Source organism: Gymnoscopelus microlampas (genome assembly GCF_963454915.1).
Source record: "Gymnoscopelus microlampas genome assembly, chromosome: 17".
NCBI classification, from domain to species: domain Eukaryota; kingdom Metazoa; phylum Chordata; class Actinopteri; order Myctophiformes; family Myctophidae; genus Gymnoscopelus; species Gymnoscopelus microlampas.
In genome coordinates this window covers 42453078-42473956 of record NC_139954.1, presented here as the reverse complement: position 1 = coordinate 42473956, position 20879 = coordinate 42453078, and the positions used below count along the sequence as shown (strand labels likewise).

The 20879-nt window shown below is 41.4% G+C and overlaps 1 protein-coding gene across 1 annotated transcript in view; it reads left to right on the top strand.

Moving 5' to 3' along the window:
* Nucleotides 1-1846, top strand: part of ahr1b (aryl hydrocarbon receptor 1b) — a gene marked incomplete at both ends in the record, with an annotated part of 65467 nt that extends 63621 nt beyond the window's left edge. Inside the window, one exon of the mRNA XM_084084287.1 lies at nucleotides 1691-1846. Coding sequence (XP_083940413.1) covers nucleotides 1691-1846 — 156 coding nt within the window. The remainder of the gene's footprint in view (nucleotides 1-1690) is intronic.
* Between the last annotated feature and the right edge of the window lie 19033 nt (nucleotides 1847-20879).

The window sequence follows — 20879 nt, the reverse complement described above, 5'->3', positions numbered from 1 at the left end:
GATAGGATTTCGTTTTTTTACATTAACCACTTGAACCCTAGAATTCCTTTTCTGAGGGGAACAAAAATAGCAGATCTACAAAAATAGCCGATCTACAAGCTCTCAACGCCTCGCGCTGCGAGGCGTTGAGAGCTTGTAGATTGGCTATTTTTGGCAAAGAGGCTATAGGTGTAGAGGGAAAAAAGAGCAGACTAAGTAAAAAACAATACTATAATCTGAAACACAATTTTATACAATATAGAGTAGGGGGTCCCTGCTTCATCTCTCTCTCAGCTAGGGGGGTCCTTGGCCTGAAAACGTTGAAGACCCCTGCTCTAACTATTTCGTGCCAAGGACCCCCCATCTGAAAATGTTTCGTGCCAGGGACCCGTAGAAGAGAAGATCTGTGTAAAAAAAAAAAAAATCCACAAAATAAACTGTGCTTTATTCATAGCCGGAGCTAGAAGCAGTGTTTATCAAACCATTACAGTCATGATGACTAAATAATACAAATGAAAAGTAATTAAAAGCTTCTTGTTTTCCTGCTGATATGAATTAATACAGTTTAGGCATTTAGCAGACGCTCATAATCCAGAGCGACTTACAGTAAGCAAGGACACAAGCTAATACATCATAAAACATCATAATACACATAATACATCAAATGCTTAAACATAGTAATCTAATAATAAAGTAATGAAGAGGTGAGTCTTGAGATTACGACAGAAGATTGGGAGTGAGTCTGCAGTTCTAATTGCTATGGGGAGTTCATTCCATAGTTTGGGAGCCAGAAGGGAGAAGAGTCTGGGACGCGTGGAGCGTTGTCCTGGATGTTTTAGCGAAGGTTAATAATTCATATCAGCAGGAAAAAGATGCCTGTGTCTATTTAAGCTGATGGGAGCATGATAATTCATAGCCTATGAATTATCATGCTCCCATCAGCTTAAATAGACACACAGGCATCTGTGGCTCTGAGTCCTAGACGGGACAGGCCAGCAGACAGCTTAGAGTCTGATGGCCAGGTTCTGTCAGGTTGTGTTGACAGGTTTTATCCCTCAAATGAACTGAATGACTGACAACAGGAAGTGATGCCCATAATTGAACACCTCCCCCTTTTCCTCAGTAAGCTCCTTGGGAAACTTGAAAATAGCCAAGCGCAACGTGTTGTAGATTGGTCTTCTTCAATGCGCTGCTTTGTGAGCTTGTAGATCTGATCCCACACATTTGGGATCTTTTTTTTCAAACATTTTAACAACACAATATTGTATGGGGGTCTCTCCCTGGCACAACATATTTTCAGATGGACATGACATGAAAAAGTTTGAGAACCACTGGTCTAAAGTGACACTGAAAGTTAATCTCAATCTGAATAGTATAGCACTTGACCTGGCCTAGCCTTGACGACCATGCGGTTTTATGCAAAGGTTTATGTGATTTAGACAGAAGCCAGGTTCATGTGTTGACCTGGCATCCTATAGTTTTTGATGCTAGGTTCTTGGTTTACCTATGATCCTAGATTACAGCGAGAGCTGGCGAGAATGTCAGGGAACTCAGATTAAGATTACAGAGGCACTACACTGCCTCTATGCATTTGATGTGTTGTGTTGTTTACTTGTTTACCTTATTTACTGTAAATAGCTCTGGATTAAGAACGTCTGCTAAATGGCTTAATTGCTAATTGTATAATCTCAATCTCAATATCCTCTTGCAGATGGAAAACGGCTGTGCCCTGAGCAGCACTTTCCCAGGTGGCTGTGCGCTGCCCAACGGGAATGGAGCAGCACCGCCCCCTAATGGACAGATGCTGCCAGGTGCAGAGACTCTGCCCAGCCTGCCAGACCCACAAGCCACCGGCTTCTACCTCTGATGAACGTCACACGGGGAGGGAGGAGCTTAGCATCAATCAGCATTCAGGAGGGCCAGCCAATCAACACTGTACGTTACGGTATGAAGCACCCAATGACAAGGACAGGACCCGCCTTCTGCATCTAGACGGCATGTGAAAGGAACTAAATGTAGGCCTACTGTGACATGGCTTCTTCTGTTGTTTATTTTTTATTTTTTTTGTATGTCTTTTTGTAATTGTAATTAAATATCATCATTTTGAGTCCTTTGTTTACAATAACGGCAGTCGAGAGTGCTCGTGTTTTTTTAGGTTGTTCCAAGTTTTCGCAAGTAAATGCAAGTTTAAAAATAACTAATAATAAAGAAGTACTTTAACCCTGGGCATCCCGATTTGGAGCAGGTCATTAGGTTGAAAATAGTTGAAAATAAAAACAAAAGATTTGCGGAACCTCATTTTTTTAATAGCCAATCTACAAGCTCACAACGTACTGTAATGCGTCGTGAACTTGTGGATTGGCTATTTTATATATTTTTTAAATTTATTGTCTTCTTTTTTTGTGGTTAACCCATTAAAACCGGGAAAGACTCTGCGTAATTTTAGATTTGAGCTATATAGCTTCTCTGTCGGGTGGAAACCTCATGTCCAAAAACTTTTCAGCATTAAAAGATTTCAAAAGCATTAAAAAAGTAGCAGATCTACAAGCTCGAAACTGCTCGGACCTGCTACTTTTGTGTGATCAAGTAGTGTGATCAAGTAGGGCGTTAATTTACGAAAAAACACCGAAAGTTAGAATCAGTGGCGTGCACAGACATTTTGAGGGGCAGGTGCTCAAGTAAAAAAAAAAAGGGCACCTTGCACGGCGCACAGAACCGCCGGCTACCTCTTAGCCAAAAATAGCCGATCTACAAGCCCACAACGCCTCGCAGAAGTTCTCCTCAGAAAAGGGATGCTAGGTTTCGAGTGGTTATGGTAAAAAGAAAAATCATATCACAAAGATTTGGCGGACCCCCTGTAGTAACTCTGAGGACCCCCTAGGGGTCCCGGACCCCCTGTTGAAGACCCCTGCTGTAAAGCACCACCTAGAGTCTATCTGTGCACGTCCCTGGTTAGAATAGGGAGACAAGAGGTTTCTGCCCCGACAGCAACGATAACTAAAATGACACAGATGTGGTCCCGGATTGAACGGTATAACGACGTATAGGCTTTCCAGATCTAAATGGGTTAAGTGGTTAAGAAATGTTGCTCCCTCCACCCTCCAATCCCCCATCATTGCCAACAGTATCATGTCATGCATCAGGAATGTAATATTTCAAAGCCAGTGTTATCTTTGTCGTACAGTTTTCACTTGTCAACGATGAGATTATGTCATTACGTTTAGGGGGGGGGAAAAAAGGATAGAATATTGAAATTAAGATTTAGAGAGAGTATCCTGCACTTTATTTCAAGCACCCACTTCAATACAGATTCTGTTGTCTGGGGATTCGGGGGTTAAGAAAAAAATACGAAACTATTTTGTGTTCATCTTCAACGTTAATGGAACTATTGAACAGTTGTATTATTTTTTTTGTTCTTTTATTTTGAGGTGATGGGGTTGCTGTCCTCACAGGCACATAGACTTCTGTACAGTTGCTAGTGTTATGATTATTATCGTTATCATTTTTTTTTTTCCACTTGAATTATGTTGAATATTGTTGAGGATGTGAAACCTCTGGCTAAGCATTTCTTTACCTGTACTAAGGTATAAACTGTGACTGATTAGTAACGTCAGGACACTCCATTTTAACTCACAGTATTTATTCATGTCCTACAAATATGAAGTTCTCGTCATTTTCATTTTTCATTTTCGTTTTATTTTTAAAGGTCCAGATTATACATTAATGCGTCGTCCTGTAGCCTATACCCACGTCAGCCCTAGGGTTCCTATTCTGGGCACATCATAATAGGCCACAAAGAGAGTTGGTATAGAGAGGAGGGGGGGGAGTAGGAAAAGGAGGGGGCCAGGTATAGACCCCTGGGGCACTCCGGTCATGGACATTAACATAAATTAACGCCCTACTTGATCATCCTAGAGCGGCGTCAAGTAGCAGATCTACAAGCTTTTAAATCTGCTACTTTAGAATTTGAATCCGGAAAAAGTAACATCTTTTGGACATAAATGTATGAGGTTTCCATCCGACAGAGACAGGGTTTAAAACCCTTTAAGACCTGGAACGCATCTGTGTCACTTTAGATTTCTTTGGCTATTCAAAAATAGCAGATCTACAAGCTCATAGCGCGGCACCGAGTGCCGCGCTACGAGCTTGTAAATCTGCTGTTTTTGAAAAATCGTGAAAATTATTTTTAAAATATTTTTTTCCGAAAAATTGTTAGGATTTAGATTTTTTTAGACGCGGCCTCAGGTCTTAAAGGGTTAAAAATGGATGGAGGAAATCATTTAACCACTTAAACCCCAGCATTCGTGGGTGGGGGGGGGGGGGGGGGAGAAAAAAAACGTTAGCAGAAAATATCATATCTACAAGCGTGTTGTGAGCTTGTACTGTAGATCGGCTATTTTCAGCGAAGATATTGTTACAAAGCAGAAAACAGAAAAGATACTAGTATAGAGCCCTGAGGGACTCCAGTCAAACAAGTAAAGTGATTATGGTCCTTTTTTTTTGCTAAAGTAGTGATTGTACCTTCTGGGGGGTATACAACGGGGGGGTTGTTTCACCTGGGATGAATCTTGTCCCAGCTCTGATAAACTCCTAGGTGTATTTCTCTTTTTTTGTCTTTCTTTCTTTGTCTTATACGCATTTCCACTCTGTTTTGACCCAGTCTTTTGGACAAACAGGGTTACAAGTATATCGTCGCTGTCAGGGCAGAAACCTCTTATCTCCATATTCAAACTTTTTGTGTTTTTTTCCCGTAAATGAACGCCCTATTTGATCATACTACAGTGCAGTGGCGTGCACAGACATTTTGAGGGGCAGGTGCTCAAGTAAATTATACTTTTTTTGTTTACTTGGTCTGCTCTTTTTTCCCTCTACACCTATACCTCTTTGCCAAAAATAGCAGATCTACAAGCCCACAACGCCTCGAGGCGTTGTGGGCTTGTAGATCTGCTATTTTTGGCTAAAGTTCTCCTCATTAAAGGGATGCTAGGTTTCGAGTGGTTATGGTAAAAAAAAAATCATATCACATAAAGATTTGGCGGACCCCCTGTAGTAACTCTGAGGACCCCCTGTTGAAGACCCCTGCTGAAGTGCCCTTTTTTTCAAAAGGGCACTTCTGGTCAAGAGGGCAGGTGCTCTAGCGACACCTAGAGTCTATCTGTGCACGTCCCTGATACTACAGCGTCACATAAAAGCATCAAAAGTAGCAGATCTACAAGCTTCGCGGCCACGTTTCGAGCTTGTGTGGATCTGCTACGTTTGCTATTTTTGAGTTTGAATCCTGAAAAGTAGCAGTTTTGGACATATATGAGGTTTCCACCCGACAGAGACGATATCGAGTCAGGATCCGTTGAGTCTACATGGGAACAGTTAAAACGAGAATGGCAAACACAGAAAAACCAAATGTGAGTTATTAGAAACAGAAAAGTAAAAAAAAAAAAAAAAAAAAATCTCTTCTTGGAGGATACAGTTTGAATGTTTCATGTACATACATAGTAAATGAGATGGGAGAAGTGGGGGGGGGAATGATGCAGAATAGAGTTATTTCATCATGACGATGCTGAAAAGAGATTTCCAAGGTAGCTCTCATTATGTCATTACTATTGATATTAACGTTATTGTTATATTATGTTTTTAAGTTGAAATGTGGTACACAAGTGGTTACATGTCGTCGGAAGCTAAACCGTTTCTCTTCCCTTTCTTTTTTTTCTTTTTTTTTTTACAACTGAAATGTTTGATATATTTAATATGATTGGTGTGAACTATTAACAGTGTGATGAAGGAAAAAAAAAGATGTGGTATGTATATAATTTTGCGTCAGTGCACTCGTTTCAAGCACTATTTTTAAAAAACACACTGCTGCTTATCGACCTTAGTGACTCAGTTTTTATTGTATATTGTAAATAATAATCTCATGTCATAAGATAATAATAATAACCAGGCTTTTCCAACAGTCTGGAAAATGGTGCCATACTCCTGAGACTTGTTAAATAGGCTGTAAACGTTGAAGAGTTTTAATTTAGTCTTTTTAGTGTATAGCCACAGTTCTTTTAACATGCTAACGGGACAAGATACAGCTGTTAACGTCTGTGAGGGACATTTTGACCCTGTGTCCTTTGACTGCTCGTTTGAAATGTATTATTTTCATCCTTTGAAATAAAGGATTTCTGCAATCACATTGAAACAAAAACAAAACAAAAAACGGTCTTGTGAGAATATGTCTTTGTTTTTAATAGTAAACATAATATTGCTTGTTATTCTACAAAGCCACCATTGTTTACCCACATGAACCCTAGCATTCCTTTTCTAGGTACTGTATGTCAAGGGGTCCTTTTCAGGCCGTGACCCAACAAAATAATCATATTTGAACTGGGGTGGTTCCTCAGGTAGAAACCACAAAAAGGCCAGTACTGAAGTCCTGACGTCACACGCTCATCCCCTGGGTCACAGAAGTTTTCTCTATGGAAAATAACATTGGGTCATCTTCTCATATAAGAATTGTGGTCCAAAAATAAACACATTGTCTCGGTGCTATTGTCAGGGAGGTGGCTGTATCGTTTACGATAGTCAGTCACTCATATATGTATTCTGGCGAAAATGTTATTAATTAACGTTAGTGTTTCCTCGCCGTCAGGTTATGCTTCATATCCATACGAGTCAAACCGCCGTGCTCATTTGTTTATTTTTGGAACACAGTTATTATATGACGCAACATTAAACATATCTATGGGAATTCAGAATGGGGGGGGGGGGAATATGTTATCCGGGTAGGATGCATACATTACGTCAGACTTCGGTGCTCTATTGTCATGATTCACCAGGAGCCTGACTTGTTTATTGTTTATTTTAGATCCCCATTAGTGACTGCCTCAGCCGTGACTATTCTTCCTGGGGTCAAACAGTACAATTAAAATATAACAGTGCAATTTAAACAATATATTGACAATAAAATAACAATTAAAGAACCAATACAATATACACATTCAAACACATACCAAAGACAAAAACGATTATCCTAAATGACAAAAAAGTCATACATTATTTCATACAGAAGGATGGTCTACCTGCTAGGCCTCGGGCCTGTCGCACCTCCAGCGGTGCCCATGGTGGACTATGCACGGCAGGGGCGTCCTCTACCCTGAGCCAGGCTTACACCTGACCGCATACCAAATGGCTGGCTTGGTTAGTTCCAGGCTTAAACTAATCTCTATGGGAACAATGAATGGCCTTTCTACCTGTGAAACCAGAAAATGTCCGTCACTGATATGCACTATTATGGGCACATGTCACAGCCTCTTTGCCTTGTGTGTGTGTGTGTGCATCCGAAGCTAAATCTTTCTTGTCTTGTTTTTAGTGTGTTCCCCCTTGACATGAAATATTGTTAAAGACATTTCAGCTTGAACAAAAAAACAAATATTTCAGGCTATCACGGAAGCATTCCCGACCCCAAGATTGGGAACGCCTGGTAAGTATGTGTGTGTTAGGAAACAAAATGAGGTGTGTGAGCCAGCCTAATGAGATGTTGAGGTCTCTGTATACAGTATATGGTAGCTTTACTCCTACACTGGATAGTGTTATGTTCTTGTATAGAGCCAACTACCAGCTTGGTATACATTTGTGATGGAAAGATCAAACCAACTTTAACCACATGAACCCTATAGCATCCGTATTCTGGGCTATAAAAACTCTGTGAAAATTAAACCTTCCTTACTCTTGCTCATTATATCCAAGTCGTTTCATTTAGCTGTTGTGTCCTCCCCCCAATAGAGTGTCTCTTCACGTATATCTAGAAATTCATGAAATCTCTGAGACCAGCGTATATCGAGAACCGCCCGACCTCAAGCGTGGCGTGCGTGTCGCCAAGGGAGGGATCGATAAGAGTGGGAAGTCAGTTGGACCAGCGGATCCCATATTTGGACATACGGCTCACAAGGAACTCCATACAACTGGTACCGCCCCAGTAAATAACTAATATCCAAAATAAGTTTCGTACATACATTTGTTTGTACAGGTAAACATATAATTCTCAAATAAACTTACATTATTTGGTTATTCAAGTTCTGAACATCATCAACTTTAGGCTATTGTCACCTATTCAGAATGACTTGATTTGTCTTTTTTTGGATAGAGGGTATGTCTATAAAGAAATCAAATTTGAAATAAAGCTGTACTAGATGTCTCCATACAACCACTTGCATCTTAAGCAATGTAACAGCATATTTGACAGATTTATGTTTTCCGGTAAATTAGAGAAAGTCCTCCTGTCAACACAAAAGTAGGAATACAATTTCTACCTAAACTGAAGGTATGTTTAGAGGTCTGTTTGGGTAAATCACAATCTTTGGGTAAATCACACTCTTTGGTGAGGAAGGGCAGACAGCTGGTTCGTACCTCAACAAATCTTATGAAGATAAGAGTAAGCATTTTCAAGTTATGGGCTTTTTTGTCACCTTTCCCCTCTTCGGACAGGCCTTTTTCAGAGATTGTGGTAGATCTAAAGCAGCACTACTCAACTTGCGGGCCGCGTGCGGCCCCTGCTTCATGTCTCTGTGGCCCGTCATGGTCATACCAATAAAAAAATATCATTTGTCTACTTTCAGTGTGGACAAATAATTTGCAACATTACTAACCACAAGAGGGCGATCATATTGTGCTATTGAGCTGATCAATGTCTGACTCACTCACCAGATGGCGTGTTCTGTTGAAGTTGTACTGATTTTATACTTCATTGTATAGTGTCCCACTGCAAACACAGCCAATTTACAAGTCCACAAAGCATTGCATCCGGTACACATTGTGGACTTGTGAACTACTGTCGCAAAATTGCTTGCTCAGGATGGGACTGTCACTGTCGGGTCTCTGCTCTACATGTACAGTGTCTTGAGACAACTTGTTGTGATTTGACACTTTAATAAAATTTTATTGCATTGAAATTTAAAAATTGTTGATTGGCTCGCGTTCGGTGCGCAACACTGTCGTGCAACGAAGTACAAGACTTTACATCTGTCAACATGGCCAAGCCAAAACAAAAGATTAGTGATGAACATGGAGTGTTTCAGCAAACATGGGAGGAATCATTTACATTTGTGGAAGTCAATAATAGTAGCCTGTGTGCTTCCTTTGCCAGAAAACAATTGCCTTTTCAAAACGCGGCACCACGTTACACCACGTTATTAAAAACAACAGTGACGAAACAGATTGATAGACGGACACAAAGAAGAACGAGAACTTTAGCTGCTGGTCGTGGTTGTAAATGGAAATGATTCCAAAAATAAATGATGGAAGAAAGACAGACAGACAGACGACGGCCAGATAGACAGAGCGTCCTATGCAAGTGCAGGAGGTAAAGATTTGACCCCTGCAGTTCTTAATTGCCCCCTGCGCCCCTGCATGCAAATTTTCACTATGATACCTGTCACAGCTTTTCCACCTGGGAGCAATGTAAGAAAATACAAAATTTGTATTGTAAGTGGTTAGCAAACTGTGATTAGATTCAGCTGTAAAGAAAGTGACATGGTATGACTATTCTATTTTATTTAGTTGGTTTCAAAAGAAGAAATAACAAATTTCAAGTATATGTCGTTTGAGTATATTGCCCTTTTCTGAATCAATCCACTGGTTACAATTTGTTCCCATTGTTGTGTGTCCAGGGAGCTCGAAACAAAAAAAGAATAGGTTTGTTTCCAAAACATTATTTTAATTGTTTTGAACAAGATTGCTGGAATTTTATTTGTTTGTTTGTTCCAAGAGAATGTGATATGGCCTAATTTCATCTGAGTATTAACTACTTACTTACTTATTAAACTCTGATAATTGTCGTCTGATTTATTGGAACAGCAATCTGTTCATTATGTTCTGTTCATATTTTGTGAATAAAGCCTCATTTTGTAACTTCATCATTAATCATTCCATGACAACCTTTTTGTTCAATGAGGTTTGGCCTTATAGATGGAAATGTGGCTTTTAACTGTGTGTTTCCTCAATTTTTAGACTAATCAAGTAGTCTGTTACAAAATAAACTTTTAAACGTCCAAAATAGAATTGACATTTCTAATTTGCGGCCCACTTTTGGTATTTTGCTGAGTGGCCCCTGAGCCATCTTAAGTTGAGTAGCTCTGCTCTAAAGAATAGTCCAGAAAACAAATTTTGCCTCAAAATAAAAGTTTGCAACAATCAATTTCATTCATGGGAGACCGTGAAGATAAGAAAAAAACATGGCCGCGTTTTGTTCTAAGTCGGGTAGGGTAGGGGTATCTAAAAAAATGAGGGCCTCTGCTGCTGGATTAGGGGGTTCAGGTAGCATCCGGCTCTGTGATTGGTGGGTGGAGTGGACCCAAAAGAAGCGACTAGGTCACATGATCACACAGGCTTGTTTCTCTTGCAAAATCTGGCAACACAAATCACAAATACGTTTTTTTTTTGGGGCCCAGCGGGCCACCGGGCATCTGCCCGGTACGCCAAATGGCCAGTCCGGCCCTGGTTAAAAGTAATACAGATTAAATATAAAAATGTACTTAACAGAGAATTCTCTGGGCTCCCAATGAACTTTCCTTAACACACAACAAGTTATGTTCCCTCTAGTTCATGAAGTCTAGCGGGTCTCTCTCTCTCCCTGGAGCCTATATAATATGTCTATTATCACGTACAGTTTATCAGTAGAAGTCCCCATTTGGTCGGCCAGGTTCTCTTCCGCAGGGTGTGCGAGTGGCCCCCCCTTGATTTACAGGTTCAGCCGATGACCTTGGGTCTCACAGGCCGAGTCCCTCGCACCTGCGGAATGCAATCACAACCTCCCTAACTAGTGGATGCAGATATCATTGTAATGTAAACCTCCTCTTTCTCAAAGTGTCGGCCCGGAACAGGGGAGTGAGTTTTTTGTCTACTGGGAGATAACACACATATAGTTCCGCTATATGAGCAGATAATACAAACATATTTACCACAATAACTCTACTTCTAAGAATATCATACTAACAGAGCTATAATGATTTCATAGGGTAATAATGTATTTTCTTTGGGTGTATACTGTATATGCACAACAATGATACAATAGTAGTTAAGACACACACATATGCTCTTAGTCTAATAACAACTGCTAATAACTAAAGCTTAAAAAGGATATAAGTTGCCAACAGTATCTCAAAATCTGAGGGCCTCTGCTGCTGGATTAGGGGGTTCAGGTAGCATCCGGCTCTGTGATTGGTGGGTGGAGTGGACCCAAAAGAAGCGACTAGGTCACATGATCACACAGGCTTGTTTCTCTTGCAAAATCTGGCAACACAAATCACATCACTACTGGTCTTCCCAGGACCCAGCCCAAGTAATTAAGTCTGATATATTATAACTCTATGATGACCAAGAGTCCCATTCAAGTAACCTAGGCTACTTCACTGTCAGGCTGGGGTCGACAACTCTAACTTGGATAGACAGTGCCACGGGGTGGACAACATACCACATAACACCTATACTTTTTCAGTATTTGACTTTCCTCTTTTTTGTATGCATTAAAAGGATGTTCACTTAGGCCTACGGAATACAGCTGGATCTCGTCTGGTTCAAGCCATTTTCCAAGTGTAGCTGCATGCGCATCTGTAATGTAAGTTGTGTCATCAGAGTTACCGTACATTAACATTGATTTTACAATATAAATTGGGGTCCAAGAGATAGAAATGCCATTAAATGGGGGGTCCGTAGCCCTAATGCATGTCAAACTTACGGCTCTATAGAGCCGTAAAAAATATTCTCTTTAATATGGGGATCCCTGCCATATCTTTTCAAATGGGGGTCCGCGGGCTAATAAGTGTCAATTTGGGGGTCCATGACATGAAAACGTTTGAGAACCACTGGTTTACTGTACATATATTTTATTGCTACTATTGTTGATGTCTGGTAGGCCTATATTATTGTATGTTAGGCCTATAGGCTACACGTGGTATAAGTAAAACTGTGGTGGAAAAAAATACTCAAATGTTTATCATATTCACATGTATAAAGTTTGTTGCATCGTGACATATACTCGCATCTGAGATGTGAGATGTTGTGGAGTAGAAGTAATAAAGTACAAACAATTGGAAATACTCTGGTAAAGTAAAAAATACCTCAACATTGTACTTAAGTACAGTACTTGAGTACATGTACTTAATACTTAGTTACTTTACACCACTGCAGACAGATGAGGAGATGTCTCTCGCGCACGTGGCGCACTAGCCATGGTTCACATGACGCATGGTGCCGAGTCCCCCTGATTTATAGTGGTGTGCGATTTTTTTTACATTGCCAACTCTCACATGTACTTAAACGTTCAGATTTCAAATATAAAGTGCTTACCCCTGAGCCACAGATGTTACAAGGCGACCCGGACCGCGATAAGTAGCCGTATCTCCCGTATTGTTCAATAAAAAGCATTTTAATCCGATCGCCGGCCATTTTCTCCAAATTTTCTCCGATACTTTCAACCATGCGACACTAATGGTTGGGAGGTGTATTGCACTTTGATACATTACCAAAAAAAAGGAAAGAAAAAGAAAATGGCTGGCGATGGGATTAAAATGCTTTTTATTGAACAATACGGGAGATACGGGTGCTTATCGCGGTCCGGATCGCCTTGTAACATCCGTGGCTCAGGGGTAAGCACTTTATATTTGAAATCTGAACGTTTATGTACATGTGAGAGTTGGCAATGTAAAAAAAATCGAACACCGCTATAAACCGGGGGGACTCGGCACCATGACTGTCATGTTTCAGGGCTAGTGGCACCTGATTGTAGCCGCACAATGAACGATATTACGCACAGGCTGGGAGAAAGGTTGGGAACCACAGGCTTATGTGCCATTCATACCAAGTACAATGACTATAATTATATAACTATCATTAACGACCATTTTGATGGAATGAATGCAGCCCACCATAGAAAGAGGAAGGGTCCTACAACAAAGGTTGTTGTAAAAAGCTGTATTCAATTGTGCCTTTTTCTTTTCTTTATTCCTCTAACAGGTCTCAACAAGGCTTCGTAAGCGGACTGGACGCTTGTCCAGAGAAAGAGGACGCATGTACGTATTAAAGCAGTGGTCTTCAACCGGGGGTCCTCAGAGCTACTATAGGGGGTCCGCCAAATCTTTGTGTGAGAGGATGTTTTTTTCACACAGCCACTTACCCTAGCATCCCTATTCTGAGGGGAACATTAGCCGAAAATAGCAGATCTACAAGCTCACAACGCCTCGCGCTGCAAGGCATTGTGAGCTTGTAGATCGGCTATTTTTGGCAAAGAGGTATAGAGGTGTAGAGGGAAAGAAAGAGGAAAAAAGTGTAATCTGAAACACAAAAAACAATATAGTGGGGGTCCCTGCTTCATCTCTCTCAGACCCCTGTATTAAAGCAGTGGTTCTCAATCTTTTAAGGCTGCGACCCCCCAAAATGATCATAAGTGAACTCTGGTACCCCCCCCCCCACCAGACAAGCACTAGAGTTGTAGCAGTTGAGGCATTGTATTTCGTTTGATTCAGTTCCACATATAAATAATGTGAAAATAGCAGATCTACAAGCTTAGCAGGCATCTTATAGATCGTCTATTTTTCAAAAAATGTTGCCTCTGTCTTATGTAATATTTGACAAGTTGGCCAATGTTTGACAATGTTTTTTGATAATATAGTTTGTTGATTACTTTTGATGCAGTTCTCTCACCTCTTAAATGTTTAATTGTAACTTTAGAATTGTGCAGATACCCTGTATACATTTATACCAGGGGTCTTCAACAGGGGGCCCGGGACCCCTAGGGGGTCCTCAGAGTTACTACAGGGAGTCCGCCAAATCTTTGTGTGATATGATTTTTTTTTTACATTAACCACTTGAACCCTAGCATCCCTTTTCTGGGGAGAACTTTAGCCAAAAATAGAAGATATACAAGCTACGAGCTTGTAGATCGGCTATTTTTGGCAAAGAGTTATAGGTGTAGAGGGAAAAAAGAGCAGCAAAGGTTTATCTGAAACACAATTGTATACAATATAGAGGGGGTCCCTGCTTCATCTCTCTCTCAGCTAGGGGGTCCTTGGCCTGAAAACGTTGAAGACCCCTGATTTATACTGTACAGTATGTAGGTTTGTTTACTGTTGAGTGAACAATGTTGCATATTAAAGGGATAGTTCACCCCCAGAATTCATTTTTCTATCAATTAGTCACCCCATGGAGACTTGAATTCATGGATAGGTTTTGTTTTTTGCCAATAATTTGATGACCAGCAGCGGTTCCGGTATGAGACACAAAGATCTACTGGTCTACTGTATTAAAGGACCACCTCACCCATTTTCAACCTATATATTCATATCATTGGTCATCACTAATGCTTATTATAAGATGATTGCCTGTGGCCTAATGGCCTCATGTGTCAACACTGTTTGTTTGTTTTGTTTGTTGTTTCAGTTACCCATCTGGCTCCAGTGTCCTTGGAGGCCGGTTATAAGGAAGACCTCACAGACTGTTTGGAAACTCTCTGGCCTTCCCCTGTCAACAGTAAGAACACAGTGGCATGAGCGTTGGTTCTCAAAGTGGGGTCTGGGGACCCCCAGGGGTCCTTGGGGGGGAGGGGGGTTACCAGGGGGTCCCCAGCAAAATGTGTTAATATAGTATCACAATCATTTTAACCACTTTACTTTGGCTATTTAAAAAAAAAAAATCATGAACATTTGTGCAAATCTTTGATTATAATATATTCTTAGAGCGAACATTTGTAACTCAAACCTTTGCTTCTGTGGGTCCCTGGAACAAAATATTTGAGATGGGGGGTCCGCGGCCAAAATACATATCATTTTGGGGGTCCTTGACATGAAAAAGTTTGGGAACCACTCGCATAGAGTACCGAAGTCTGATGTAATTTACATATCCTACCTAGGTCACAGGTTTTGTTACCCCATTCTGAATGCCCAATATCGCGGCATATAAGAACTTCCAAAAATAAACAAATGAGGCCGGCGGCTTGACTCGTATGGATATGAAGTATCAACTGGCGGTGAGAAAACGCTAGCGTTACCGCCGCCGAATTAATTACATTTTCGCCAGAAACGGACTGTATCAAATATCGTAATCGGTACAGAGCCACCTCCCAGACAATATCACTGAGACAGTTTGTTTATTTATGGACCACAATTCTTAAATGCCACGATATTAAACACGTCTATGGGAATTCAGAATGGGGAAACAAAACCGTGAACCAAGGGATGAGCGAGTGACCTCAGGACTACTCAGGGTACTCTTATTATATTTGATTTTGTGGGTGTCGGGCATAAACCTTGTATCTCCATATTTCAACTTAGTATGTTCTTTTGTAGCAAGTAGCAAAAATGGCTAATCAACCAGCCGTTGTCAGCTAGAAAAGATCATGTGTAAACAAACAAAAACATGAATTTACATTTATTACACTGATTATAGTGCTGTCAAGTCTATGAAGTGATCTATGAAAAGGTTAAGTGAAATGCGTTTTCCTCCTGTGTTTGACGTTATGCTAGGTGCAGGATGCATCAAATCCAGATGTGTTTAACCCATTAAACTTTTAGCTATATTTTATACTTTGGCTATAGTAAAAAATGGCACACATACAAGCTCATAGCGCATCACTGCTCATAGCGTGGTGTTATTCATGCCGCGCAAGAGCTTGTAGATCTGCTATTTTTGAAAAATCATGAACATTTGTGCAAATCTTTGAAAAAAAAAAAGAATATATATATATATATATATACAAAATATTTTGAGATGGGGGGTCGGCAGCCAAATCATTTTCAGAAAACGGTTTACTTACTTACTTAGTCCTCTTGCACTTCTTATAGATGAGGCAGCGGGGCTGTCATCTAAGGCGCGTAGAGCCAATCGTAGCAACCAGGTTTCTCCATCTGGGTCTGTCGTGGGCAAGGTGTTGAGCTTGTGCCAGAGTCACATCGCAAGCTTTTAGGTCCTGTGCTATTATATCCAGCCAGCGGGTGCGGGGGGCGCCTCTGGGGCGTCTCCAACCGGCTTGCTGGGGATTGAAGGCCAGGATGGCGCTTGTTGGGTGTTCCACGGGCAGGCGGATGATGTGGCCATACCAGCGCACTCGTCGCATTGCTGCGAGGCGGGATGCTGGGAGCTGTTGGGTTTTCTCTCTTAGAGCCTGGTTTGTGACATGCTGGCTCCACGTGATGCCTTCGATCCTCCTGAGGGCTCTGGAGTCGAAGCCATCGAGCCTGGCCGCCAGAGTGTTATTCAGCGGCCATGTTTCCGAGCCGTACAGGAGGACAGAAATGACAGAGGCATTGTAGACTCTGAGCTTTGTCTCCCTGGATATGTGGCGGATTTATATTTGTAGAATCGTCCACAGGTCTTAACTCATTCTCTACCAAGGACGTGTTTGACGCGGTTTCTTTCCCAAAGCCCACACCGCCAAGGACGTGTTTGATGTCTTTTGGTGTTTTCAGTGTTTATACGCTAGATGACGCTGGTCGCTAACCTATGAGTCACCATTTGCCTCCCAGGGAAGCAAAGAAGCAGCAAATCACGTTATCGCAAAAAAAAAAAAACAGTCCGTTCACTTCCTTGTTGTTCGATTTGGAAAAATGGCCTTTTCTCTGCTTTCTGTTGTTTTGGGGTGAAAACCACCCCTCATTCAACTGCCCATATCTGTGGAATGGATTATCGCGGCGGCACAACCTAAGATTTTTTTTCTGGCAGTTAATGGGTTAAATGGTTTCTCTGTTTGTCTTGTGCTACAGGTGAAGGACAAGGACCCATCACTCCGGATGGGTTTCAGTGGTATTCCCACCCACGCGAAGTCCTGGGGATATGCACGGACATTGTGCATGACCACTGTTCTGTTGGGAAGGAGATGTTGGGCTACAACATGTCCAAACCGCTGTTGGTGGATCACAGCAATACAACGGTAAGAAGACTCATTTGTTTTCACTACTATACATGCAGTATGCATCGATTGGTTTTCAACGTGGGGTCTGGGGACATCGTAGAAGATCTTTAAACTTGGGGTCTTCTTGATACATGATTATGTTGTACCCTTATGTATATTTCTGACTCTGGCTACTCTTGTCTAACTTGTGCATTAAAGGTTTACCATGTTCAGACGAGCTGTGTGGCAGTGACCATCGACTGTAAGACTGTAAATTACAACGCAGGACGGTCGTTCATAGTGCCACGTGGTAAGCGTTCGACAAAAAAACGGCACCACAGTAGTTGGTTTTGTTTCCCGTCGGGCAGAATACGTTGTCGTGCAACAGTGTCTCTCAAAAGTAGCAAAAACAGCAGATCTACAGGCTCTCACCGTGTCGCATCACAACGTGTTTTCAGCTTGTAGATATGCTACTTTTGAAAAATGTTTAAGGTGAAAGTCAAAGTGGTTAAAGTAGTTCACCCAAAAAAAAAGACTTGTTTTCTATCAATTACACACCCCATGAAGCCTTGAATTCATGGAGAATTTTTTTTTTGGTCGCATTCTGATAGGTATATTTTGTCGACAATATTGATATATATGCCATTATATCCTATTTTAGTGTGCCATCTCTGCATAACTCAAGTTTGCCTACCAATGCTATGATTTTATTAAGTTAAAGGTGGTCTGGAACTAATCCTAGTATCAGTTCTCTCCTTTCCTCTAGAGACTGCATGTGTTTTGAGTTGCACAGCGCACAGGCCCAGCCAAGGTCACTGATTATCTCTGGAGGAATACAATAACAGCTCCTTGGAGTTAACTTGACCATCTATGACAAAGCCACAACACCTCCAGCGACGCCGGTCAGAGCCAAGGTCTCGCCAAAGTCTCAACCTACGAGCAAGGCTCCTCATGGCCAGATGTCATCGTCAGAGCTGATAACAACTTACTTTGTGTATAACTGTTGTGATCATTGACTGTTTAGGCAGAGAGATATTTTTGCTGTACGGTGCCTCGTGGATTGATTCTTTCTCTTAATACAATGTCAACCTTTTAATTTGAGAACCGGCCTGTGTCTGTCTTTGATTTCGTCTCATCCTTTTTACACTGGGTTTTCAGCTGTTTAACTACAAATAGTTTTAATTAACATAGAGCAGGATTTACAACCCTTATCAGCTCTTTTATCTACTTTATCACATTCCTGACACAATAATTTGATGACCGGTGGAAAGAGTCTCCTATTGAGTCTCCTACTGACTGATGACCCGGTCATCAAATTATTGGCTTAGAAATGCGACAAAACCAAAATAAGGCTTGATGGGGTGTGTCCATTTTTGGGTGAACTACTCCTTAAGTGCGTCTGTGGGTTTAATAAATAACCAATGAAAAATACAAGCGAGCTTGTGACTAAATAATAACTACAACGGATCTATTGGAACACAGATTCTTTTTTATCAGTTTCCTATAAACGTAACCATTTTCCATACTGTACAAAGTTTGTGACACAAGGATTGCATTGTGTTTTCTAATTAGTTCCTTATTGTATTGGTCTGTTAACACAGGACACGCCCACAGCTTGAAGAACCTGTGTGAGGATCCTGCGGTGCTGTGTTTTACCCGCATACTGGACGCTCGTGAGGAAGAGGACGCATGTACGTATTAAAGCAGTGGTTCTCAATTTTTTAAGGCTGCGACCCCCCAAAATGATAACAAGGAACTCTGGGACCCCCCCCCCCCCCCCCCCCAGCCTGACAAGCACTTAGAATTGTAGGAGTTCAGGCATTACGTTTCGTTTGATTCAGTTCCACAGATAAATAATGTGAAAATAGCAGATCTACAAGCTTACGAGGTGTTGTGAGCTTATAGATCGGCTGTTTTACGTAATATTTGACAATTTGGCCAATGTTTGACAATTTTTTATAATATAGTTTGTTGATTACTTTTGATGCAGTAATTGTCTCTTCATTTTATTTTTTGAAGGTATTAAAAAACCTCTTAAAATAATGTTAATTTTAACTTTAGAAATGTGCAGATACCCTGTATATACTTATATTGTATGTGGGTTTGTTTACTGTTGAGTGGATGTTGCATATTAAAGGGATAGTTCACCCAGTTTTCTATCGATTAGTCACCCCATGGAGACTTGAATTCATGGATATTTGGGGGGTTTTGTAGCATTCCTAAGCCAATCATTTGATGACTGGCAGCGATTCCGGTATAGGAGACACACAGATCTACTGGTCTACTGTTTTAAAGGACCACCTCGCCCATTTTCAACCTATTTTCATCTAATTGGTCGTCCTCACTAATGCTCATTATAAGATGATTACCTGTGGCCTAATGGCCTCATGCGTCATTGAACACCGTTTGTTTGTTTGCTTGTTTTGTATGTTGTTTCAGTTCTTCCATCATCGAGCGCCCGTTCCATGTCATCCGCCACAGAGATGTGTGCGCCACCTCTGGCTCCGGTGTCCCTGAAGGCCTGTGATGAAGAAGACCTCACAGAGCGGTTGAACACTCTCTGGCCTGTCCCCCCTGTCAGCAGTAAGAACACATTTATTTTTTAACTAAAATCTTCTGGAGGGTCCCTGGAACAAAATATTTTGGATGGTGGGGTCGGTGGCCAAATACTTTTTTTTTTCTCCAGAAAACTGTTTTAGAAGATACAGTATTTGTAGAATCGGCCTCAGGTCTCAATGGGTTAAATCAGGGGTCTTCAACGTTTTCAGCCCAAAGACCCCCTAGCTGAGAGAGAGATGAAGCAGGGACCCCCTACTCTATAGTGTATAAAATTGTGTTTCAGATAAACGTTTGCTGCTCTTTTTTCCCTCTACACCTATAACTCTTTGCCAAAAATAGCCGATCTACAAGCTCAGCTTGTAGATCTGCTATTTTTGGCTAAAGTTCTCCTTAGAAAATGGATGCAATGGTTCAAGTGGTTCATGCAAAAAAAAAAAAAAAAAAAATCATATCACAAAGATTTGGCAGACCCCCTGTAGTAACTCTGAGGACCCCCTAGGGTTCCCGGACCCCCTGTTGAAGACCTCTGGGTTAAATGGTTTCTCTGTTTGTCTTGTGCCAGTTGCAGGAGCCACCAGTCAAGATGCGGTGTCCTGGTTTGTGGGTCAAATGCGACAAGGTGCAAGACCCATCACGGCAGCTGAGTTTATGTTTTTTTCTCACCGTGGCAAAGCCCTGGGGATATGCACAGACACTCAGCACAAGAACTGTTGTTTTGGGAAGATGGTGCTGGGCTCCAAAATGTCCAAACCCCTCTGGGTGGATCACAGTGCTACAACCGTAAGAAGACTCATTTGTTTTTACTACTGTTGTTCACGCAGTATACACATCCACTGGTTCTCAGCCTGGGGTCTGGGGACATCATAGAGCAGGGGTCTTCAACGTTTTCAGGCCAAGGACCCCCTAGCTGAGAGAGAGATGAAGCAGGGACCCCCTCTATATATTGTATAAAATTGTGTTTACTTGGTCTGCTCTTTTTTCCCTCTACACCAAACACCTCTTTGCCAAAAAATAGCAGATCTACACTGTGAGCTTGTAGATCTGCTATTTTTGGTAAAGTTCTCCTTAGAAAAAGGATGCTAGGGTTCAAGTGGTTAAGCTAAAAAAATAAATCATATCACACAAAGATTTGGCGGACCCCCTGTAGTAGCTCTGAGGACCCCCTAGGGGTCCCGGACCCCCTGTTGAAGACCCCTGTCATAGAGGATATTTTAAACTTGGGGTCCCTAAAAGAAGTGTTGAGAATCACTGGACTTCTTGATACTTGATTATGTTGTACCTTTCTGTACGTATATCTCTGACTCTGGCTATACTCTTGTCTAACTTGTGCTTTAAAAGGTTTACCATGTTCAGACGAGCTGTGTGGCAGTGACCATCGACTGTGAGACGTCCAATTACAACGCAGGGCGGTCGTTCATAGTGCCACGTGGTAAGCGTTCGACAAGAAACGGCACCACACAGTTGGATATGGTCGCCGTCGGGC